We start from the raw sequence: 26,498 nt of genomic DNA, 5'->3' as shown, positions 1-26,498 counted from the left end.
CAACAACAACAACAGGGGCACCTGTGGCTTAGTCTGTTAAGCATCCAACTTCAGCTCAGGTCATGATCTCTAGGTTTGTGGGTCTGAGTCCCGTGTCAGGCTCTGTGCTGACAGGTCACAGCCTGGAGCCTGCTTTGGATTCTGTGTCTCCCTCTTTCTCTGCCCCTCCCCCAGTTCCGCTCTGTCTCTCTCAAAAATAAACATTAAAAAAATAAGTAAATAAAAATGGGCAAAGGATACACCTTTCTCCAAAGAGGATGTATATATATGGCCAATGAGCACATGAAGAGATGCTCAATATCATTCAGTAATTAAGAGAAATGTAAATTATAACTACAATCATATATCACTTGACACCTACTAGGAAAGCTATCATCAAAATAATAAAGTAACAAGTGTTGATGACCATATGTAGAAACTAGAACATGCATACATTGCTGGTGGGAATGTAAAATAGTGCAGCCTGTTTACAAACAGTCTGGCGATTCCTCAAAAAGTAAACATCCAATTACCACATGACTCAGCAATTCTACTCCTAGGTATATAACTAATACGAACGAAAATTAATGTTCACAGAAAAATTGTAAAGTATTTGAAAAATACTGTTCAAGAAACATTATTCTTAACAGGTTAAAAAAAAATGGAAACAATCCAAATGCCCATCATCTGGTAAATGGAAAAAGAAAATGTTAGCTACCCATACAACAGAATATTATTCAGTCACAAAAAGGAATTCTAAGTACTGACATGTACTGTAACTTGGATATAGCTTGAAAACACTGTTAAACAAAATGAGCCAGACACAAAAGGTCACATGTTGTATGATTCCATTTATATAAAATGTCCAGAATAGGCAAATCCATATAGGTAGAAGGTGTGTGGAGGGAAAAGGCATAGAGCAGTCCAGGAAGTCCAACATCCGGTAATAGTTAAAAAAAAAAAAAGGGAGAAAAGAGAAAAATGAAGTTAATGAATCCATGAACAAAATGATTCAATAAAATTTTTCAAAACTTGAGGACATGTGGATAAAGAAAATGGGGATAAAGAAGATGGAGTTATTACTCAGCCATCAAAACGAATGAAACCTTACCATTTGCAATGACGGGGATGGAGATAGAATGTATTATGCTAAGTGAAATAAGTCAGTCTGAGAAAGAAAAATACCATGTGATTTCACTCATACATGGAATTTAAGAAACAAAACATGAAAATATGGGAGGGGGGTAAAAAAAGAAAGAGAAGGAAACAAACCATAAGAGACTCTTGAGAACAGAGAACAAACTGAGGGCTAATGAAGGGAGACGAATGGGGGATGGATATTAAGGAAGGCACTTGTTGGGGCACCTTGGTGTTTCAGAGGGTTAAGGGTTTGACTTCGGCTCAGGCCATGATCTCCCAGTTCGTGAGTGTGAGCCCACCATGGGGCTCTCTGCTGTCAGGGCAGAGCCCGCTTCAGAGCCTCTGTCTCCCTCCCTCTCTCTCCCCCTCCTCCCCCACACTTCCTCTCTCAAAAATAAACAAACATTAAAAAAAAAGGGAGAGGGAGGGCGTTTGTTAGGATGAGCACTGGGTTTGTATGTAAGTGATGAACCACTGAATTCTACTCCTGAAACTAATATTGCACTGTATGTTAACTAGAGCTTAAATATAATTTGGAAAAGAAAACAAAATAAAACAAACAGGACGTGAATTTCTGGCTCAAAAAGACCAACTGAATGTTGAGCAAAATAAATGAAAATTGACCTACAACACCACTTGTCATGAAATATCACATGTGAGACAAAGAAAACCTGGGGGTGCCTGGGTGGCTCAGTCGGTTAAGCGGCCGACTTCGGCTCAGGTCATGATCTCGCGGTCCATGAGTTTGAGCCCTACATCGGGCTCTGTGCTGACAGCTCAGAGCCTGGAGCCTGTTTCAAATTGTGTCTCCCTCTCTCTGACCCTACCCTGTTCATGCTCTGTCTCTCCCGGTCTCAAAAATAAATTAAAAAAAAAGTAAAAAAAAAAAAAAGTAAAAAAAAAAAAAAAAAAAAAAAAAAAGAAAACCTGTAAGCTTCCAGAAAGAAAACTGGTCACATATACAGGATCAGAAATCAGAACAGTTTTGGACTTAACAGCAATCCTGGAAGCTAAAAGACAATGAATATACTACCACATAAGTAAAAAGAGTGCCACAGTAGTGGCCCTACTTCAGGCTCTAAAATTACAGATCAAGTCAAGTTTACTATCTGGGCTAAGAAACAAATAGCTCCTCTCCAAATGCCAATAAACACTGTTAGCTTCGGGTTGTTCCTTGAAGTCTGAACAATTTTTTAACCTTGTATTATGTTGCATGTGACCTCATTCAATTGAATTTCCACATCAAGTTACAGATTCAACAAAGAGGAAAAGAAAGAATATACTGGAAAAAAAATAACTGCATAAGCATGTCTTGGGATTGCACTGTAAGGTAAACAGACTTTCTTCATTCAAGATTTGTCCCACAGTAATGAAAATAAAGGGTATAAATATTTCTCTCTCTTTTTTTTAAATATTTCTCTTTTCAAAAAGAATTCAAATTTCAGGGGCACTTGGGTGGCTCAGTCAGTTAAGCATTTGACTTCACCCCAGGTCATGATCTCACAGTTCATGAGTTTGAGCCCTACATCGGGCTCTGTGCTGACAGCTCAGAGCCTGGAGCCTGCTTCAGGTTCTGTGTCTCCCTCTCTCTCTGCCCCTACCCAGCTCATGTGCACGCACGTTTTCTCTCTCTCTCTCTCAAAGATAAATAAACATTAAAAATTTTTTTCAAATTCTTGTTTTAAACCAATTTAGTCAGTGTTTTAAACACTTAGGAAATGCTTTCAAATCAATCTCATAAAAGATATACTAAATATCATGGTAATTCACAGATTTTAAAAACAGCTCACAAATTATGTATGACATAGTGCCGGTATGTTCAATAATTTCAAAGTGGATTTTACTATTTCTAGTCAACAAAAGTGAAGCGCATTGCTTAAAGATATAAAAAATCTGGTCTACTACTAAACTCAGTGAGGATATGGTATTGCTTTAATGCAATTAAGTCAAGTGGGGGGGGGGTTCCACAAGCAATTCCCATCACCTACAACAACACACCTTTATGAAAACATGAATATTTCTAAATATGCAAAGATGCCAAACTTTAAAAAGAGAAGCTATTGAGGTGCCTGGCTGGCTCAGTCAATGGAGTGTGCTACTCTTGATCTTGGGAGTCATGAGTTTAAGCCCCAACTTGGGTGGAGAGTTTACTTAGTAAGAAAAAAAAAAAAACCCTAAAAAAAAGACAAGCTATTGCTAACAAAACTTTAACACTAGAGCTAAATTAGGTAGTTCTGAATATTAAATTGCATGTAAGTACATAGGTGTTGGTCATATCAGTGTCTAAATCCTTTTGTATTCATAAACTATTTCATAATAAAAGATAAGTTTCAGAACTTTAATTACAGTTGTTTCCAACTATTTCTAAGAATGGAGACTAGCTTATAAGGTTACTAATCAAAACTACCTCAGAATATAACACTAAATTAAAACCATGGTCTTCGTTTACTCCAAGAATGGCTGTAGAAAAGGCCATATTCTCCACAATACATCGGGCTCTTCCCTTTCCAAACAGGACCTGGTAGAATGGCTACCACAAAGAAGGGTGTTAAGAAGAAGGGCTGTTCTGCCACCAATGAGGTAGTGACCAGAGAATATACATTAACGTTCAAAAGCGCATCCATTCAGTAAGTTTCAAGAAGTGTGCCCCTTGGCACTCAAAGACTTCCAGAAATTTGCCACAAAGGCAATGGGAACTCCAGATGTGTGCACTGACACCTGGCTGAACGAAGCTGTCTGGCCAAAGGAATAAGGAATGTTCCATACCTTACATGTGCAGTTGTCCAGAAAAAGGAGGATGAAGATTCACCAAACAAGCTCTATACACTGGTTACCTAAGTACCTATCACCATTTTCAAAAACTTATAGACAGTTAATGTGGATGAGAACTAAGTGCTGATTATCAAATAAAGGTTTAAAACTGAAGAGAAAGAAAGGGAGAGAGGTAAAAGAAAAGAATGAGCCATATTCCATAACTGGAAAAAGTGCTATGTGGTTACAATTACTGGGATGAACTTCCTGTATCTGCTTTAAGTAATGTTCTATATGACTAGCACTATTACTTTAAACAGTTTTTATCTAAATATGTATGTCAAACAAAAAGTCCTTTATTTTACTTTGTTTTTAAAAATTCTGAGAAAATCTATAAGGGGATGTACATTTCCCAGTGCAAGATGTCCAAGTCAGGAAAATTAAGGGCAACTCCTGGGGAGGGAAAGCAAGAATGGTATCTATGCAGGTGCACCCAGCGTTGGGAGGTTGATTATACTGGAAAATTGATGAAATGAGTACATTTATTAAGAGTAACAGGCTTCTCACTGTCAGAAAAGAAATGGTTATACTGGAAAGAAGAAACATAGGGTGAACCCTATGGCATTCGACTGGAATTAAGAGGTACCAATGTGAACTCATGTTTTTTTTTTTAATATATACAGAGAAAACTAAATATACATGGAAATGTGTGTACTGTGTGTGTCCATGTGTCTGTATATACATATACATATTCCCTAGCTACATCCACTGATTATACTGAGAAAGCTCGGAAGCAGTGAGATTTCAAGAGCAGTGAGCATACCTAGCATCCAAATATTGATTTCTAAATACCATTTTCCAGTAAACAGAACTAGGAAGCCTTGGAAAAATAGATGATTACACAGCTAGAGCAGGGTAAAAAAAAAAAAAAAAAAAAGCCAGGGATATATTATGCTGCCAAAACAAACTAAATGCTCAAAGAATGATGAGGGAAAAACAAAACAACTGAGAATTAAAATAAATGATATTACTATAATCTACCTGAATAAAAGTTTGAAATCATGAGTCCAAATATAAGTTTAAAAATAAGTAAGTTAATACTTTTGCATGACAGTGGGGTACCCAGGGTCCAAAACAGCTCCCAATGATCCTTGACTCCTAGTATTTAAACCCTTTAGTTCTCTCCCCTACACTATACCAGGTGTGGTCTATGAAACCAACAGAATATCGCAAAGTGATAGCATGTCACTTGGGAGATTAGGTTATAAAAGATACTGTGGCTGCTCGCTCTAGCTCTCTCTGGGGGCACTCTAAGGGAAGCCATGTCTTAAGCATACTCAGGCAGCCCTATGGAGAGATTTAAGCAGGGAGGAAATTAATCCTTTAGTCCAATAACCCACAAGGAACTGAGTTCTGTCAACAACCATGGGAATGAGCTTAGAAGAGGATTCTCCAGTCTTCAGGGAACTGCAGCTCCAGGCAATAGCTTGGCAGCAACATCAAAAAAGACCGTGAGCCAGAATCACCTAGCTATAAGCCATTCTCAGATTTCTGATCTTCAGAAACTATGGGATAATAAATGTTTAAGTAGCTAAGACTTGGGGTACTTTCTGTGAAACAAATAAATAACAAATAAGATAAGTACATATTCTCAAAATGTCTCCTAATAAAATACTTATTTAATCATAAAGGGAAAAAGAGTTGGCTGTATAGTAAGGAACCGTGGTAGACATTACCTTAATCAAGTAATAGAAGTGAAAATTCTCAGTAATGGGTCAATTTGAAATTGCATACCACCTGACAGGATGCAATGAAAAGAATCCCACCAAAATCACATACCATTTGATAGGGTAACAAAGACAGTAACACAGCATTGCTTCTGACATTCCTACCACATATCTACAACCTAATCTAAAATTTGGTGTGTGTGTGTGTGTGTGTGTGTGTGTGTGTGTGTGTGTGTGTTTTAAATAGGCTCAATGCCAAATGTGGGGCTTGAACTCACAACCCTGGGATCAAGAGCCACATGCTCTACCAACTGAGCCAGCAAGGCACTCCATCCATGACCTAAATCTGATCGTACGAGAATAAACCCAAACTGAGGAACACTCTGCAAAATAACTGGTCTCTAATGTTTTAAAAGTGTCAAGGTCACGAAGCCAAGAAGAGACTAAGGAATTAAGCAAGAGTATACACAGATAATAAAATGCAACGAGTAACTCTGGACTGGATCCTTTTTCTAAACACATTATTGGAACAACTGGCAAAACCTGAATGGGGTCTGAGGATTACATGGCAGTAAGATCTCAATGGAAATTTCCTAATTTTGAAGGCTGTATTAGGATTATGTGGCAGAATGTCCTTGTTTATAAGAAATACACATTAAAGTATTTGGGGGTGATGAGACATCATGTTAACAACTTATTCTTAAATGGTTAAAGAATAAAATGTTCTAGGTATTGTATTTGCAACTTTCTAACTGTAGCAGTTAAGTCACAATGATTATATTAAAGCCTACCTTTTATGTAGTCTGTTTTTCCTTTCTACTCACCCTCCACAGGTCTGCAGGGTAAGTGACACTACCCTCATTCTATAAACAAGGAACCTGAGGCTAAAAAAAATCTGCGAAGTAACCTTGCTTAAGGCCACAGAGCTAGCACAGGACTCAACAGATATGTTATTCCAAAATCCCACTACTTTTTTCACCATATCACTTGCTGTCATTATTCGCTCAATATTGTTGACAAAAACTGAAGGCCTACTATGCATCAGATACTGGAAATATAATGAGCAAGACAAGGACTTTGCCCAGGAAAGCTCAGTCCAGAGGGGAAGAACAATCAATCATGTCTACATACTAAGAAATAGTTCTATAGTGGAACCCTACTGCCTGCATGCCTGGGGCACACAGGCACAGAGAAAAGCCATTTCTATTGGGTCTCCAAGGATAAATAAAGAATTCAGGAGGAGGGGGTGGGGTGAGAAGACATTCACTGTATAAGGAAAAACACAAAGACTAAAGGAAAATGTTTCTGAAAAGGATCAATCAGAACTATTTCAATTACAGTAGCATTTCTCACAAAACACTAGTCTGTATTCTAGGAATGAAACATAAAGGTGACAATATTTTTTGCCCTAAATTTTATCTACTTTTAATACATGTTTTTAAGAATATTACATATTTCTGCAGGTTTAAAGCCATAATTTGTCTGAAGAAACGAGAACACAAAACAAATGATGTCCATCTGTGTTGTGATGCACAAACAGCACTTACTCAAGGATATTATTGTCTATCTGACTCCACTATCTATCTAGTTTCTTGCCGTAATTCAATATATATTTGAGATTTAATCAAAGCATACTGTTTATTAAGTACTTCTACAATAGTAACCCATTCCCCATAGAGTTACAACTAGAATATGGAAGCTTTAAATAAAAAACAAAGTCCTTTGATTCTTAAGCCCCAAAAGTCAAATTATTTTGAAATAAACGTGAGCAAAGCATAAATTTCTTTTTGTTTTTTAATTAGACAACCTGTCTATTTCTACTCATGAGACAATTAACAATGTTGATAGTTGCCTAACTGCAAGAATGATGTCAAATACACACTTTGCATTCTTTTGCTAGAGTGTACCTGTTAGAAACAAATTTTTGTATTGTACTATAATGAAAGCTACATACAGTAACACATTTGATGCAGCCCTTGATGAAGATCTCTTTTATTAGGTAAGAAAAATACCATTTTAGGGTGCCTGGGTAGCTCAGCCGGTTAAGCATCTAAGTCTTGGTTTCCGCTCAGGTCATGATCTCACGGTTCTTGAGAGCAAGCCCAGCATCAGGTTCTGCACTGGCAGCATGGAACCTGCTTGGGATTCTCTCTCTCCTTCTTTCTGCCCCTGCTCTCTTTCTCTCACAAAATAAGTAAGTAAACTTAAAAAAAAAAATGTTTATAGTTTGACTTTATAAGAAACAATAATGTTTCCTCTTAATATATTTTGTTTTTAAATAATTTACCTAACTGTGATATATGCATTTTAATTGATTTACCCGGGACCATTTGTGAGGTCAATCTTAACCCAAGTGTGCAATGTTTCATGAATTCTTATTTGTATCCATCAATAATATTAGTTTGAAAAGCATTCCAATAAAGTTGGGAGACACTAGATATGAGGAAGGAAGAGACAGCAGTTTATCAGAAGCTAAGGAAAATGAGTGATAACAACGTTAACTGTTATAAAAATTAAATAAAAACTGAGGAGGGTGTCCACTGAATTTGGCAATTAAGTAATGACCAGTGACCTTACTAAGCAATCTCAGAATAGTGAATAGACTATTCTTTTAAGAATTTTGGCACTGAAATGCCAGAGATGAGAGGGAAAAAGAAGAGGAAAGAGGGGGAGGGGAGTTAAAAAGTTTTTTGTTGTCGTTTATTTTTGTTTAGGAAGCTTGAATGCTGAGGGGACTGAAGAGAAGAGAAGAGAAGAGAAGAGAAGAGAAGAGAAGAGAAGAGAAGAGAAGAGAAGAGAAGAGAGAAACTAGGAGAGTAAATTACTAGAGAGCAAGGACCTGGCAGAAAGAATACGAAAGCAAAAGTTAGATTGTCAAAGGAAAAAGTATAGCTTCTCCAGACACAAGAAGGAAGAAGAGTGATGACCAAGGTCAATTTGGAGCAATGGCTGGCTAAAGTCAAGATTACATGAATCTGAATCCTGGCTTTTCTTACCATAACCACAGAATCATAGACAAGTTTGTTTACTTTTCCAAGTGTCTATTCTCCCATCTAACCTGGGGAGAACAGAATTCTCACAGGGGTGTTCAGAAGATTCAGTAATTGTGAAACTGCATGAGTACTCTAAAGATGGTAGCTACAGGGTTTTGTTTTTGTTTTCAAAAGCTTCAAAGGAAATCTGAAAGAATTCACATATTTTTATTTTCTCTGTAGAATAGGTAATTGGGTCACCAACTAACATTAAAACAGTGTTGAAGGACATGAGACAGGGATTCTTAATCTTTTAGAGATTGAAAACCCATTTAACTCTGATGAAAGGTTGAAAGGTATATGGAGAACAGAATATCCGAACTTTGTGTAGTTTTAAGGGAGTTCATACACATCTCTTCAATAATAAAAAGAGATGCTAAGGCAAAGATCTGGTTCCAAGGCACAGTTTGAATGCCCAACTGTTTGAACAAAAGAAAAAGACTGCATCCTTTGGATTTACATACCTAACAGATCCATAAGGGTACACAGTCTGCCAGAAAAGACACTGGACATACCCAAGAAACCCAGGTTCTTGATTCAGCTCTAGAAGTCACACGGCCTTTTCAGAGAGTAGCTCTGAGATGTGCTGCAGTTCTAACATTTTATGATTCTATTACGTGAAACGTCACCTGACTCTGGAGACAGATCAAATGGTACTTTATTTTCCTATGTCATAGTTAAATATGATTTTGAAGGTTAGCCTGGGAACCTAACCACCAAAACTTTATTTCTACAGAAATAAAAAAGTGTGCTCCTGCATTTCTGGGATGAGGCTGCAGAGGTTCCTGGCAGCATCAGGCATGAGTCAGGTATTCCTATCCTGGGAACCGCCTAGGATATTTTAGCAGCCCTCTCTCTGGACTAAAATATCTAGAATTGGACTTTGTCAAAACTTCCTCTTTGTCAGTCAGCAGTACAGTAATACACACTGAGAGTGTCTAAAGCAACGAAAATTAAGTTATCCTTCAAGGATGGCTGTTTAAATTACATTTAAATAGCAACCTGGAAGAGCCAAAGAAAATTTCTCAATCCAATGAAACTTTGTAAAGAAAGAATCATTTCCTAATGAAAAACTAAAAAAACTAAAACCAAATAAAGAATCTCTGCAGAGATTTCAAGAAACTTATTTTTTGGAGTAAGAAGGTGTATCTGCTTTCTAAGATAGATCTAATTCAAACAGCTATCTTCAGTGAACCATTTATTAAGGTTACCAATACTCCACAGAACAGTTTGATAATTTGCTTTGCCATTTTGACAAGAATTCACTTTACCCTTACCTCTGATAATACTGTGGTATCACGATTAAAATACAGTATTTTAAAATTATTTTTTAAGTTAATACTGTTGCAGTGTTACAAAGATAAGAATCAATCCTTTTGTAATCTTCCAATCTCAAAACATTTTCAAAGTGTGCAGTCTATACAAAGATGATTCACAACATGAAACAGAGCAGAATGAGGTTAAGAGTAAGATACAAACAAACTTCTGTGGGAATCAATGCATGTACTAAATTGGCTTTCCCTATGACCTCACACATAACCATATAAAAACCTCAGCAAAGAAGTTAATTAACAGTTCACACACACACACAAAAAAAACCTACTTAATCTTGCCCATCTACATAAAGCAATAAACTTTTGAAACTTTAAAAAAGATAGCAACTATGCTCTAAATGATTCAATCCTTACATTCCTGACTGCTTACTGAACCTCAATCTTTTAATGTTAATTCATAAATTAAACTGGAGCCTACCAAACCTGTCAGAAGTATGTTTTGTTTTTAATTTGAATTGGTTGCCAAAATCTAGATTTGTGGCTTCCCTTTTAAAGGGGGGGGGGGGGGGAGGAAGACCTGGCAACAGTGGGCCCACAGATCTTGGTAACAGCAACATTTGGAGACAGCAGGGTAGCAGCTGCCCTCTTCTGATAGCATATGTAATTTCTAGTTCCCCTCAATTTTTTGCTCACTTTGGTTACCTGGTTGGCCTAGAACTATCAGAGTTTGAAATCTTTATTTTACTGAGGTTCCCCCCCACTTCCAGGAGTGATGTCTCTTGAGGGGTTTTAGAAGAAACTAGCTCTAAAAATCTTTATCATACGAACAGAATAAATCAAGTAATAATCCTGGCATTAAAGCCATGTATACCGAATGTTAACTATAAATATCAGGATAACAGTAAAATGTACAAGGCACTATTACTGTTAAGAAAATAGTTTATAGTATCCTAACTTTGGTCTGTCTTCAACTCCTCAAAGAATCAAGACATTGTCTTTTATCCTTCCCCAGAATAAAGAAATTAGCCCTGTATTTCAATATTATAGCACTCTAAGAGCACCCAAAAGTCTCCTGCATCTGTGTAACAAAAGAAGAAAAACAGGAAGTAAAAAAGGTCTGTGAGCAGCCAAAGAGACCACACAGTTCACAGAACACATGAAGCCCTCGTCACTCAGAGCCTACTGGATCTTATTTTAGACATAATTTTAATAAGCTCCGTGATCTGGTTTCCCAGCCCACAACAGATGAGATGCAGCCAACTGGAAAAGGGCTGGGGGTAGTGCTGCTAGAAGCAGACACTCAAAGCATCAAAATCAAAGCTAAACACCTATAAAGTCAGTAGCAAACCTCAAAACACAGTAGGCTAGGACCATTTGGTGTGGATACAACAAGCCCAGAGGGTCCCGATCCTTGCAAAGACCTATACTGGATGTTGATGATGACCCTTTTTGGTATACTCTATTAAAGCATAGGTCAAGAGACCTTAAAGTGCGTATCAAAATAAAGTCTATGAAGTCTATCAAAAGCTTTTGCCATAAACACACGGCATTTAAAGAACTGTCAATCTCACAGAACACTATTTCCTTCTGTCAAAGAAAGAAGATATTGAACTCCTAAAGATGCTGCATATCAAATGTATTTGCTTTCAGCAAAATTTTATTAGAACCTAGATGAAGTTCATGATATCTAAAGTCAACAGAGTATTAACGTAGAACTTTTTTTTTTTTTTTAAGAAAATGGTAACTGGGAAGGTTTAAGACCAAGATTAATTACATAAGCCAACTAAGTTTTTTCTGTATTCCACTGTAGATACATTACTAGGGTCAAGAAGAAGATATGAAAACTGGTCTTATCCATACCTAGGTTAAGTCTGGACTCAACTTAAAACTGACATTACACAGGGGCACCTGGGTGGCTCAGTCAGTTAAGTGGTTGACTTCGGCTCAGGTCATGATGTCACAGTTTGAGGGTTCGAGCCCCGTATCGGGGCTGTCAGCGAGGAGCCTGCCTGGGATTCCCTCTCTTTGCCCCTCTGCATGCACGCGTGCTCTCTCTCTCTCTCAAAATAAATAAACTTTAAAAAATTGGTATTACAAAAAAAAATTGAAAAAGAAAATTTCCATTTGTTTTCACAATTTTATTGACTAGTATACCAAAAATAAATTTTGTATTTCAAATCCCTGTCAGTCTCTGAAGTTAAGCATACTCTGGAAAGGGCTCTAGATTATAAACCAGGAGGGTAAAAGGCTAACTGTGAGTTTTAAAAGTTCAAAGTATCATTGCCTAAGCTTAACTTTCCTTATTAAAATTTTTATAAGAAGATATTTTAAAGAAAATCTAAAGAATACGTAACTCAAAAAAAAAAAAAACCAAAAAACAAAAAAACCCCACATTACCAGGGCAAGTATATTAAAAGATTAAAATACATGTTTTGAATGCTACTTTTTTTTCCTGAAAAATGTAACGCACATCAATTAACATAGACACTAAAGGATATATTTCTTGATCTGTAAGTTATCACACATACTTCTCTTCAGGTTTTAAAATAAGAGCACGGGGCTGGGGCTGGGGCCGGGAGGGGGGGGGTTAAAAAAATTTTATACAGTTACAATCTCAAATTGGTACTTCCCAATTAGACTGTAGAAGAACTCAGCAACTCCTAAATGCCTTAAAAATACATATATATTTTTATGTGGATGACCATCCCTCCGCGTGCTTCAGTCCCTTAAAAAGTTCTTTAAGAAATTTCCCCTTAAGTTTCAAGCTCCTTTTAACACATAAGCGGCTTCATTTCAATACAAGGTTTACTCTGTCTAAAGTCTGCCTTTTTTCATTTGTTAGAAGTCAAGTAAATCCAAACAAGTTGGTAAGGCTCTAACCTAATTTACAGTAAGCACTGGATTAATTTCACATTAAAGGTTTTTGACATGAATGAAATGAAGACCAAGTGCAAACAGGTATTTTAATTGTCCAACAGCCTGCATTTTCACTGAGTTTAGGGTAAGGTGAATATTGCTTCTCTTTCCCTTGCATCTCCATCCCATTCCTCCGATGGATAACCAATCTACTTGTAAGTGGCTAGCGGTTTAATAGAGCCTCTCGAAGTAACCAAGTGAAACACCAACAAAAATCAGAAGTACAATCGTACTTCACCACTTCTAAGAAAAAAAAACATGATAGGGGCACCAGGAGGTTACAATATTGGAGGGACCCTAAATTTTAAGCCAAGCCCATACTCTAGAAACTGTATAAGGAATACCTCCATACCAGTAACTAAATAACCTTTCATCGTAAAGGGCAAAGACATCCTTTCAAATGGAAAAGTCTAGCAAAATTCCTTCCAAATTAAAAGAGTCTCCTTGAACATATTACCTAATTTAAGCGTTAAAATCCATTTTATGAAGACACTGTAAAAGGAAACTTTAATTTCTCCAGTGGTTTTCAACGTGCAAGTTTCTAGCTCTACCCTTGCAAATTTAACAGCTTTTCTATTAGATCCATTCCTGTAAAACTGAAGTGTAGTTTCTTACATTTGGCAACCTCAAAGAACAAAACGCTTCTCTACTTCCCTCCTCCATCAGGAGTCATGTTTTTGTTTTGTTTCTCCTTCTGAACTTCCTACTCTTAAGTTTCTGGACAAGTAGAGTGGACCGAAGTGTATGGCCACCAAGAGGTAAGTGAACTCAAGAAATACTTGTAGATCGGACAAAAAGGCTTCCTCTGTCTGCCTGGGACATGGGCTCCAAGCTCAGGCGGGTCGGTGGAAGAAGCCATAGCAGGTGGGCGGGGGTGGGCGGGAGGTGGGAGAACACAGGCAGTGATGGGGCGAGGAGCCCTTTCGACCTCTGTCAAAGGGGCAGCTCAACGCCCCAGCCCCAGCTCCCCCTCCCGGCATGGCCGGACAATGGCCCTCTAGCGCAGCAGTCCCAAGCCGGGCAGAGGCCCTGGGACTCCATACCACGCGGGGCCTAGAAAGGAGGCCAGGGAGGAACGCAGAGCGGGCCAGCGCACCTCCGGCCTAAGCTCGGACCGCGAGCCGGGCCTCTACCGGCGCCATCACTGGGAACAGGGTGGGAAGGGCGCCCGGCAGGGCCATCGCCGGCAGCCGGGTCCGAAGAGGCCGCGAGCCAGGCGGAGGCGACGGCGGGAAGTGCAGGCCGCAGCCTGCTCAGCTGGCCCGCCCAGCGGCCGGAACCCTCAGCCTACCTCCGGCCGCTTACCTTGTGGATTCTCTTCAGAGCCATCGTGGGAGGCGGGTGGCGGTGGCCCCCGGGGCGGGGACGGGGACAGGGGAGGGACGGGGAAGGGGCGAGGGGGCGCGAGGCCGCCTCGGTGATCGCGGCTCGGCTGGAGAAGATGGGCAGTTCGGGAGCGCGGGTTCGGCAGGATGGACTGAGGGCCGCGGCCCACTCGGCTCCTGAGCCTGCCGCAGCGGTCACCGCATCACCCGGCGGCGGCCCCTTTATGCGCTGCCGCCCGAGCCGCCGCCGCTACCGCCGCCGCCGCCGCCGTAGCTGCCTCTTCTACCTAATCTCAGCGCCGCCTCCTCAGCCGCCGCGGATCCCTCCGCCGGGGAGCAAGAGCCCTGGCCTCGGGCTCGGCCGGCGCCGCTCGATCGGACAACCAGAGGGACTGCCTGCTGCAGGTGGACGGACGGACGCGCGGGCGGACGGGCGGGCGGCGCCGCCGGGGTGGGGCCGCCGGAGCGCGGGGTGGGCCCAGGCCGAGGGGCAGGTCGGGAGGCGCGGGGATTGGCGGGCTATGGGAAGGAGGGCCGGACCGCGCCGGCGGCGGAGGGATACGGGCCGCCCCTGTGAGTATCTTACGCGCCGTCTCCTTCGCCGCCACAGCCGCCGAGAGGATGACGTCACGAAGCGCAGGGAGGAAATCTCGCGAGATTCTTGGCGCGGGTGGTACCTCCTTGCGCGCCGCAACCCTTGAGTCCCTTGCCTCGGGTACCCTCATGTGTGGCATCGAACATCCATAAACGTTTAAAAGCGAATGTTTTCCAGGTCACTTGATCAGCGCCATAGCATAGACTGACCCGGGAGGAGGTACTTAGGCCCATTGCAATGTTCTCGAAGGAGGAAGGGACTTGTCCAAGGTCACACAGCTTTATAGAGGCAAAGCTGTGACTTCCGTGAAGTGCAGGGTCTTGTCAGAGCGCTTTCTAGAAGCCTTGTAACATCCAGGGCACCTGCTGGGAATGTGTTTCTTTGAGCATTCCTCGGGCAGCTGGGAGATGGCCTTTATGACCAGGCCCCCAAGAGGATGACAACTTGAATGTCCATTAGCCACAGACGTGTCACTTGTAGGAGAGGTACCCACACCTTGTTCTGCTTGGTGAATTGTTACAGACAAGCACTGCAGCAGTTACCTCAGGAAAAACAAAGAACCAAAAAACGTGTAGTGTGTGCTCCAGTAGTTAAAACCAACCTTGTGGTTCAGATCACCATCAGGAGCAAGCCTAGAAAATCTATTCTGGAGTTGCTTTTTAGGAGGTAGAGACAAAAGCTAATTCACTGAGGAACTACTCTTGTGTTGAGTCCTATGCCATGACCAGTGAGATACAAGACCAGGCCTAGGCTTGGAGGTACTTACTACCTGGCTGGGGGGCACACAAGAGAATATTAAGGATTTTTTTCCTGGGGAGTGATGCCCACATTCTCACATCCATCCCGAGGTTTTCTGATTCTAAAACTGTGTTCTTTCCTCTATCTGGAAGTGACCTTGGATATCATTGATTCTAACCTGAATTTTGAAAGGAGAAACTGGAGCTCCTAAGAGAAAGATCCTGTGAATCGTTACCCAATAGGTCAGTGGCAAAATTTATACTGCCTCACCTACTGAGTAAAGGTTGGACCAATGGGACAGGCCACTGTGGATCCAGCAAATCAAAGGAGGGGAAAACTGCATCCAGTCATCCAAGGTGGATGTATTTGAGGTTGGAGGTGAAGAGGAATATTCTACAGTCCCAAATCTTTTTTTATTTTTTATTTTTTAATTTCTATTTTAGAGAGCATGAGCAGGGGAGAGGGCCAAAGAGAGAGAAAAAGAAAAAGAGAGAGGGAATCTTAAGCAGTCTCCCAGTTCAGTGAGGAAACTGATTCAGAGCTCGGCCTCACAACCCTAGGATCATGACCTGAACCATAATCAAGAGTTTGACACTCAACTGACTGAGTCACCCAAGTGCCCCCTACCCAAATCTTTTCTTCCTAAGAACTGTGATAGAAGAGGTACAAAAATGCCCATTGTTCAAATTTAAAACTTTTTTCTTCAACCGGTAAGGTTTTTGTATTAAAAAAACTATCTCTATATCTCTATATAGATATAGATATAGATATAGATATAGATATAGATATAGATAGATAGATATGGATTGCAAGAAATACAGGTAATCAAAAAAAAGGAAATAAAAGTCAACCATACTTGGAACACCTAGGTGGCTCAGTTGGTTAAGTGTCCAGCTCTTGGTTTTGGCTCAGGTCATGATCTCCTGGTTCGTGGGATCGAGCGCCACGTCTGTCTCCACACTGACAACACAAAACCTGCTTGGAATATTCTCTCTCCTCTTTCTGCTCCCCCCCTCACTTGAGCACACTCTCTCTCCCTCTCTCTCAAAATAAATGAATGGACTTAAGAAGAAGAAGAAGAAGAAGAAGAAGCAGCAGCACTGATGCTCGTGGGGAAATCCTCAATCCCAGGGATCAGTACACCATCAATACGAGGAGAAAAAAAAAAAAAGTCAACCATACTCTAATCATTTAATGATTGCTATTTGGTTTATGCCTTCCAGTCTTTTTTTTTTTTACATATAAATACACATTTTTCTTCGAAAAAGGTAGAATCATGCCATAATACTTTTTGGTAATCTACTTTTGGTAAAAAAAAAATAATAATAATAATAATACAAACTGTGTATTTAAGGTCTACAACATGAAATACATAAAGTGTGGGGCGCCTGGGTGGCTCAGTCGGTTAAGTATCCGACTTCGGCTCAGGTCATGATCTTATGGTTCGTGAGTTCAAGCCCCGTGTCGGGCTCTGTGCTGATAGCTCAGAGCCTGGTGCTGCTTCGGATTCTGTGTCTCTGTCTCTCTCTGCTCCTCCCCTGCTCATGCTCTGTCTCCCTCTGTCTCTCAAAAATAAATAAACGTTAAAAAAAATTGAAATCCATGAAGTGAAATGATTATTACAGTCAAGATAATGAACATATTCAGGGGCACCTGGGTGGCTCAGGCGGTAAGCACTCATCTTTGGCTCAGGTCATGATCTTGCAGTTCACGAGTTTGAGCCCCATATCAGGCTCTGTGCTGACAGCTCAGAGCCTGGAGACTGCTTCCAATTCGGAGTCTCCCTCTCTCTCTGCCTCTCACCCGCTTGTACTCTCTCTGTCTCTCAAAAAGAAGTAAACATTAAAAACAAACAAATAAAGTATTTTTTAAAAAAGATAATGCACATATCCATTGCCTTGCTTTTTTTTTAATGGTGAGAGCACCTGAAATCTTTGGTAATCTACTTTTATTTATTTTTTCAAAATAAATGAATAAACTTTAAAAATTTACAAAAAAATAAAGAATAAACAATATATAGTGAATTTTCTTGTGTCAATACACATTTCTACCATATTTTAATGGCTATGCATTCTGTCATATAAATGGACCTTATTTATTTAACTTGTCATATTTGGGGGAACATTGTTGTTTGTAGAGTTATTTCTAATTCTTACTATTAAAAATATCCCAATAGGGGCGCCTGGGTGGCTCAGTCGGTTAAGCGGCTGACTTCAGCTCAGGTCACGATCTCGCGGTCCATGAGTTCGAGCCCCGCGTCGGGCTCTGGGCTGATGGCTCAGAGCCTGGAGCCTGCTTCCGATTCTGTGTCTCCCTCTCTCTCTGCTCCTCCCCCGTTCATGCTCTGTCTCTCTGTCTCAAAAATAAATAAAAAACGTTAAAAAAAATTAAAAAAAAAATATCCCAATAGTGGATGTCCTACAGTTAATCTTTGTACAGTTCTAAGAGTGCATCTTTAGGATAAACTTCTGGAAATGAAATGGCTGCATCAAAGAGTTATAGGTTTTTGCATGTATGTTCATGAAGAATATCAGTTTATAACTTTTTTTAGTGTCTTCATCAGGTTTTCATATCAAGGCTATTCTGGCCTCATAAAACAAATTGGGAAGTGTTCCCTCTTCTTTGTTTTGAAAGAGTTTGTGTAGGATTGTTATTTTTTTCTTCCTTAAATAAATATTTGGTAAAACTCACCACTGAAGCCATCTGGCCGTGGAATTTTCTTCGCAGTAAGAGTTTGACAATAAATTCAATTTCTTTAATAAGTATGGGGCTATTTAGATTTTTCTTTTTTCTTATATCCATTGTGATAATTGTGTTTTTCAAGGAACTTGTCCATTTCATTTAAGTTGTCCAATTTATTAGAATAAATTTACTCATAATATTTTATTGTTCCTCTTACTATCCATAGCATCTATAAAGATGTCCATTTTTGATTGCCTGTTGTTGGTTATTTTTGTTTTCCCCTTATTTATTGACAAATCTTGCTAGGATTAAAACTATCAAATTTTATTAATCCTTCCAAAGGACCAGCTTTTGACCTTGTATTTTCTCTTTACATTTTCTCTTTTATTAATTTCTGCTCTTACTTTTATTTCCTTCTTCTACTTACTAAGAATATAATTTGTTCTTTTTCTAACTTCTTAAAGTAGGAGCTTACATCACTGATTTTATATTTTTCCTTTTTTAAAATACAAGCACTTTCTAATAAAGCATTAAAAGCACATTATTTGGGGGGTGCCTGGGTGGCTCAGTCAGTTGGATGACCGACTTTGGCTTGGGTCATGATCTCACAGTTTGTGAGTTCGAGCCCCGCATTGGGTTCTGTGCTGACAGCTCAGAGCCTGGAGCCTGCTTTGGATTCTGTGCCTCATTCTCTCTCTGCTCCTCCCCTACTTGTGCTCTGTCTCTGTGTCTCTCAAAAATAAATAAATGTTGGGGTGCCTGGGTGGCTCAGTTGGTTGAGCCTCCGACTTCGGCTCAGGTCATGATCTCATGGTTTGTGAGTTCGAGCCCCGCATCGGGCTCTGGGTCGACAGCTCGGAGCCTGGAGCCGGCTTCGGATTCTGTGTCTCCCTCTCTCTCTGACCCTCCCGCGTTCATGCTGTCTCTGTCTCAAAAATAAATAAACATTAAAAATAAATAAATAAATAAATAAATGTTTTTTAAAAATTTAAAAAGCACACTATTTTTGCATCCCACACTTTTGTTATGTCTTTCACTTTCGTTGAGTGTAAAATAGTTTCTAATTTCCCCTTTAAAAAATTCTTGATGTATATTTATTTATTTAATTTTTAAGTGTTTATTTATTTTCGAGACAGAGACAGAACATGAGCAGGGGAAGAGGCAGAGAGAGAGACACACAGAATCCAAAGCAGGCTCCAGGCTCTGAGCCGCCAGCACAGAGCCCAACATGGCACTCAAACCCATGAACCACAAGATCACAATCTGGGACAAAGTCAAATGCCCAACCGACTGAGCCACCCAGTTGGCTCAATAAACACCCAATGTTTATTTATTTTTGAGAGAGAGAGAGACAGAGCATGAGCAGGGGAGGGGCAGGGAGAGAAGTCAGACATTTAACCGACTGAGCCACCCAGGTGTCTAATTTCCCCTTTGACCAAGGGTTATTTTCAAATACCTTGAAATTTATCAATCTTCAGGGAAATGCAAATTAAAATCATAATTACATACCATTTCACACCCATTGGAATGGCTAAATTCACGAACGCTGATTACAATGGGTGGTGGCAAGGAGGTACAGCAATTGGAACTCTCATACATTGCAGGTGAAAGTGTAAAATGATAGTTTTGAGAAGTGTTTTTGTAACTTCTTATAAAATTAAACCTACATCTATCATATGATCCAGCAATTCTACTCTTAGGTATATACCCAAGAGAAATGAAAACATATGTCCACAAAAAGGCTTATACACAAATTGTTCATAACAGCCGTATTCATATATAGTCCAAAAGTGGAGAAAGCCCAAATGTCCATCAGTAGGAGAATGGGATAACAAGGATAACAAATTATGACATTCATATAAAGAATTCTACAACAACAAAAAGGACGAACTACTGACACACTCAATAGCATGAATGAATCTCAAAATGATTATGTTAAGCAAAAGAAGAAAGTTACAAAAGAGTATGAACTATACAATTTTACTTATAGAAGTCCAGAAATAGACTAAACTAATTTTTGGTGTTTGAAGTAAAAAAAGTGGTTGCCATTACTGGGGAGGTGATTTATCAAGAAAGGGATCAAAGAAATTTTCTGGGATAATGGAAATGTTCTATATATTGTTTTAGATGGAGATTACACACACACACATGCACACATATACATATACAATTATCAGAACCTATGGAACTGAACATTAAACATCTGTGCATTTTATTATATGTAAATTGTGTATATCTCTATATATACACGCTATATATATTGTAAAACAAAATTGAATTTTTTTTAGTTTATTTTGAGAGAGAGAGAGAGAGATTGGGTGGGGCAGAGAGAGAGGGAGAGAGAATCCCAAGCAGGCTCCGCACTATCAGCACAGAGCTGGATGTGGGGTTCGAACCCATATATCACGAGATCATGACCCAAGCCAAAACCAAGAGTCTGATACTTAACCGACTGAACCACTCAGGCGCCCCTAGATCTTTTTTTTTAAGTTTACTTATTTATTTTGAGAGAGAGAGAGAGAGAGAGAAAGAGAGATAAAAGGGGAGGGGCAGAGAGTGAGGGAAAGAGAGAATCCCAAGTAGGCTCCACACTATCAGCACAGAACCTGACCCAGGGTCTCACAAACCAGGAGGTCATGGCCTGAGCCAAGATCAAGAGTCAGACACTCAACCAACTGAACCACCCAGGCGTCCCTAGATCTTCTTAATGAATACATTTCTCCTTGGAGTGATTTTTCCTCCCTGTCAACCCACATGGATCTTAGAGCCCTCAGTTTACCTTCCATTATCCTACTGAAATTGTGAGCACACTGCATTTGATCTCCCCTCTTGGCTGTGAACCCAGTAGTGCAAGCATTTTTGTATTTAAAGTTTTCTCTTGGCAGAGAGAAGATGATTGCTGTGCTCTGAGTAAAGAGTACAGCCCAAACAATTTGGGAACTCCTTATTTTTAGATATCAGCCTCTATAGGCAAGTTCATTGTGTCTTATTAGAATGACTGAGGAAGGAGTACTCGGTAAACAGGAGTTGATTTTATAGCTGCATCGGTATGATCCCTTTTGGTGATATTTTCTAAGGTGTACTTTTAAAACATAAAAATGTCTCCCACACATTCCAAACTCTGAGAGAGCACCACCATTTGAGGCTATTAGAGATTATCTATTAGATATCAATCTATTTCCTTGGAAAGCTAGTCTTTGTGCATCTGTGTGTGTGTGTGTGTTTTTTTTAATGTTTATTTATTTTTGAGACAGAGAGAGACAGAGCATGAATGAGGGAGGGTCAGAGAGAGAGGGAGACACAGAATCTGAAGCAGGCTCCAGTCTCTGAGCTGTCAGCACAGAGCCCGACATGGGGCTCGAACCCACGGACTGTGAGATCATGACCTGAGCCGAAGTCGGTCGGCCGCTTAACCGACTGAGCCACCCAGGCACCCCTAGGCTTTGTGCATTTGAAATGGCTCATTTTTTAAAGGTCAAAAATCAGAATAGTGGTAGCAAAGGAATTGTACCAGGTTTTACATTCTTTTTGTACAGCCACTCTCTTTTGTTACATATGTTTTGGGGTGTGCTGCTACCAGCATTTATTCTGTTGTTGAGGTCTGGCCCTATATCCATTGCCTACTTCATGGGAACTGCTAACCAAAGAAATGACACTAGCTTTGCCACCTGCCTCTTATAACACTTTCTTATGTTTGCTGGCAGCCTAGTTTTAGCCTAAAAGTCATCTTTCAGGAAGCCTTCCTGACCAGTCACTCCAGACTAGGTTAGGTGCCCCTAGATTAGAGTCCTACCATCAGAGATTGATCACATTTTATTGTAATTGTTGGACAACTGTCTCATTCAATAGACTGTTAGTTTCTGGAGAGCAGAGATATTGTCTCTTTTGTTCCTCTTTTAATCCCCAGTGCCTGGCATATCAAAGACACTTGTTGAATGAATTCATGAATGACTGGCTGAATAATGAGCAGCTCAAGAAAACAACCTTTATACTCACATGTTGTTGGGCAAGACGGCCGCTTCTTTAACCAGACAAGCAAACAAACAGTAGCATTCCATGGTATTCCAAGACTTTATGTCACAGAACCACAATCTAAATCACATATAGAGGGGTTCAAAATCTCTAGTAGGAAAGAGAAATACTGTCCCTATTCTGTCCTTGGAGAAGATACCATTATGCAAATGTGGGCTTCCTCCTGGTGAAATAGTCTGAAAAAAGAAGTTGGTTATGCACACTTGTGCTTCTTCCTTTACTGAGGTCAATGGTGCTGAGAGGTAGTGTCGTACAGTGACATGGTGATTTAGAGCCAGGGCTCTGCTGTCAGTGGGTTTGAGACCTAATCTGTTATTTATTCATAGTGTGCAGTTTGCACGCATTACTTGACCTCTTGAAACTTGGCTTTTCTCATCAGTAAAATAGGGGTCATATTCACACCTTCATGGGACTATGAGATTAAATAATGAAATGTATATATCAAGTTCCTGGCCTGAAGGAAGTGTTCATCAAGTAGCCCATGATGATGATGATGATGATGATACAATGTTCCTGAGAAGAGCAGCATCATAAAAGACTCATCTCTGCCCACCTTTTTCCTTGAGGGAAGTGTACAAGCTCAGTCCCTGTGAAACTGGGATTGGTGTCCTGCTTTGGGTTCCAAAAGCCCTCAACCACTGCTCTTTCCTGTGGACCAACAACAAAGGGATGAGCGTGCATCCATAGAGTGGATGCTAACTGCAGGCTCAGCCCACACTCTAATCAGGGGCATTCTTGGAGGCTTTCAGCCTGGAAAACAGTCTGGCCATTCAATCTAAAGACAGTCTCCCAAACTCCCTCTGTGTCCTGGAGAGGAGGTGGGAAGATAAGGAACACGTGAATGGAAGGCTGTGCATATACAAGTTGTCCACCGAATCTCTTAGTATTCATTGGTGGATGACTTGTATATTCTACTAGTATTATTGGCATTATTCAAAGGGAAAGATGAAACAACTTTAAAATGTGACTCTGTTAGTTTTTAAGCCTACTTTGTAAATAAAGAATATATGTATCTGTAAAAGTGGCTTACATAGCAAAGGATGTGGATAAGTCATATATTTATCATGTATGTGTGTTGGGGGATGAGGGAGAGATTTGTAAAGATAAGAACAGAAATGGACTCGGAGTTCCAGAGAAGTACAGGACCCTTGGGGAGAAAGGTTGTCCTGGAGGGGGAATGGGAAGGTCTAAGAACAATGAGGCAGAACAGGTGGCAATTGAAGTCCCGATTTCTGAGAACCTGATTCTCAGAGTCTATAGCTTAAAAGGGCCTGGCATCTTCCCTGCTGGGAAGCAGACAAGGACCCAGAATTCAAAATCCAATGGCTTTAGCCGCAAAAAAAAAAAAAAAAAAAAAAAAAGTATAACCCTATTTATGTTTTCAATAGCGTACAGAGATAACACAATATAAATGATATATGTGGTATATGCCGAAAATAACTTCTGTATTCGGTGGTTATCTGAGAGGGGATTATGAAGGACTTTTGCTTTCTTTTTTTAAAATTCTTTTAAATATTTATTTTTGAGAGAGAGAGAGAGAAACAGAGCACAAGCAGGGGAGGGGCACAGAGAGGGAGACACAGAATTCAAAGCAGGCTTCAGGCTCTGAGCTGTCAGCACAGAGCCCGATGTGGGGCTTGAACTCATGAACCAGAAGATCATGACCTGAGCCAAAGTCAGACGTTTAACCAACTGGACCACCCAGGTGCCCTAAGGACTTTTGCTTTCTAAGCCATACATTTTTGAAATATCCAGTGTTTTATACTGAGCATGTATTATTCTTACATGAAGTAAAAAAGTTAGAGTTTTAAAATCTAATAACATATAAAAGCAAAAACTTGGATAGAACCTAACTAGTCATCAATTGGGAGAGGCTAATTAGAGCACTGATTACAGATTCATACTATGGAATACTATGCCACCATGAAAAGCATGAGTTAGATCCATATGTCCCACTATGGAATAAATGTCACAATATTGTTGAGTTAAAAAAAAAAACTGCAGTGAAATGTGCAATGACGTATACATATATAAAAGTTATGGAGCTGTACATTTGAGATTTGCACAATTTTTTTACAAGTTCATTTATTTATTCTGAGACAGAGAGAGAGAGAGAGAGCACGACCTGGGGAGGGCCAGAGAGAGAGGGAGAGAGAGGATCCCAAGCAGGTTCTTCACTGTCAGCACAGAGCCTGCCCAACGTGGGACCTGAACCCATGAACCGTGAGATCAAGACCTGAGCCGGAATCAAGAGTTAGAACCTCAATCAACTGAGCCTCCCAGGTGCCCCAAGATTTGCACAGTTTGTTATACCTCAATTAAAGTTTTTTTTTTTTTAATCTTCATGAAATTCTGATTGTGTGTGTCTGTGTGTACATGTGTTGGAATATGCATAGAAAAAGACCTAGACAGTAGTGTCTTTTATAGTTCAAAGAGCATGTGACTCTTGACCTAGGGGTCCTGAGTTACAGCCCCACGTTGGGTGTAGAGATTACTTAAGTAAATAAATAAACTTAAAAAAGAAAAAGATCTAGACAGATGAAAATGGAAATTTTAACAGTGATTACTTAGTTATTCCTGGGGAATTGCATGGGGAGAGTGAGGGAAAGTTCTTTTACTTTTTGCTTTACATTTTTTACATTTAAAATAATAAGCATGATTTGTTTTGTTATTGAAAGCAACAACAAAAAAAGGTGGGGCCCCTGGGTGGTTCAATTGGCTAAGCATCTCACTTTGGCTCAGGTCATAGTCTCATGGTTCATGAGTTTGAGTTCCATGTCAAGTAATAACAACAAAGGAAACAGAAAAAAAATTATTTGTCCTCTGTGGGATTTCCTAAATAACCCCATTGATTTCAGGGGCATTCTGTGGCCTTCCCTTCCTCTCCTCTGGTAAAGAACATGAAATGAGAACATGCAAAAGGTTTCAGGCCAATTGGGCCCACTCTAGATGATGGTGGTGCTGATTTCCCTCCAGTTTACATTAAGGAAATTGAACTTTGGTTGAAATCCATCTTGTTTAAACAAGAAAGCAGACAAAACTTTAATGCTATAGTCTTGCGACCTTGTAACATTAGCACTCCTGGGGGGGGTGGGGAATTGGGATTTGGCGGTGAAGCTCCGCGGAACGTTACCGCTTTTTAAACGTCTATTTTACCGATGTCCTAGAAGAATTCCTTTGGAAAGATTCTTGTTTCAATAAAAGTAAGCCATTGGCCACCAAGCACGGGGGACCTGACAGGCGAGAAAGGTTTTGAGAAGCGTCAGTCGCAAGGGAGAAAGCACCCGCTAGAGCCAAGCTCCTCCCTGCAGCCTTTGGCTTTGTGCGTCCCCGGGGTTGCGGCGGCGTGGGCAGCCTCAGCCCTCCGGAGGGGTGGGGCGGGGAACAAAACCAAACAGCGTCCTTTCCCTACAGTCAGCCCAATGTGCAATCCAAGAGCCACACGGATTTACAGGGATGGTTGGGCCCAAAGGAAGCTGGAAAGCCAAAGGGATGAACACAAAACAGGGCAGGGAAAGGGACCTCATCCTGCCAAGTTTTATCTTTCAGAATAATGGTGGTGACTGTTGGATAATCCACGTCCATTATTAGGGTGCCAAAGAGGGGGTGCCTCACTAGCTTTTCCTTTTTTTCCCCTCCAAATGAAAATATATCTTATATTTTTATTATAAAAGTAACATATGTTTGCTGTAAATGAGTCAAACAATACAGAAACCTATGAACTGAAAATTAAACCCTCTTCCCCAATTCTACCTTCCCAGGAATACCCACTGCGACAAATGCTGTGTGTCTGTCCCAACTTTTTAATGTAGTATTGTATGTCTAAGCGTACACAAGGCAGGACGTAGTGCTTAAGAATACAGGCTGACTTTGACAATCAACTCTTAACTGGGCATCAGTTTTCTCAAATATAAGATGAGGGTAATAATAAATAACAACTGCTACTTAAAATGTTTTTACATAACTGAACTCATACACATAAGATTCTATAAATTTACTGTTTTCAACTTTATTTTTGAAATATTTATAGATTCATAGGAAGTAGCAAAAATAGTATAGAAAGTTCCAACATGCCCTTCATCCAGTTTCCCCCAATGGTTACATCTTACCTAAAGTACCGTATCAAAACCAGGAAATTGGTGTTGCTACAATGTGTAAAGTTTGATGTCATTTTATCCCATGTGCAGATTCCTGTAACCATCAATGCAATCAAGGTTCAGAGCTTTTCCATTATAGCAGAGATTTTCTTTTTTTTTTTTTTTAATTTTTTTTTCAACGTTTTTTATTTATTTTTGGGACAGAGAGAG

The 26,498-nt window shown here is 40.1% G+C and overlaps 1 protein-coding gene across 4 annotated transcripts in view; it reads right to left on the bottom strand.

Moving 5' to 3' along the window:
• UBE2D2 (ubiquitin conjugating enzyme E2 D2) overlaps positions 1–14,683 on the bottom strand; it is a 53,285-nt gene extending 38,602 nt beyond the window's left edge. Inside the window, exon 1 of one of the 4 annotated variants that reach the window (XM_042985228.1) lies at positions 14,125–14,683. In XM_042985228.1, coding sequence (XP_042841162.1) covers positions 14,125–14,148 — 24 coding nt within the window. In that variant the 5' untranslated portion in view covers positions 14,149–14,683. The remainder of the gene's footprint in view (positions 1–14,124) is intronic. The other 3 variants (XM_042985229.1, XM_042985232.1, XM_042985231.1) reach the window with 3 other exon arrangements.
• Between the last annotated feature and the right edge of the window lie 11,815 nt (positions 14,684–26,498).

Source organism: Panthera tigris, chromosome A1 (genome assembly GCF_018350195.1).
Source record: "Panthera tigris isolate Pti1 chromosome A1, P.tigris_Pti1_mat1.1, whole genome shotgun sequence".
In the NCBI taxonomy this organism is placed as follows: Eukaryota; Metazoa; Chordata; class Mammalia; order Carnivora; family Felidae; genus Panthera; species Panthera tigris.
This window is presented reverse-complemented; position numbering and strand designations above follow the sequence as displayed.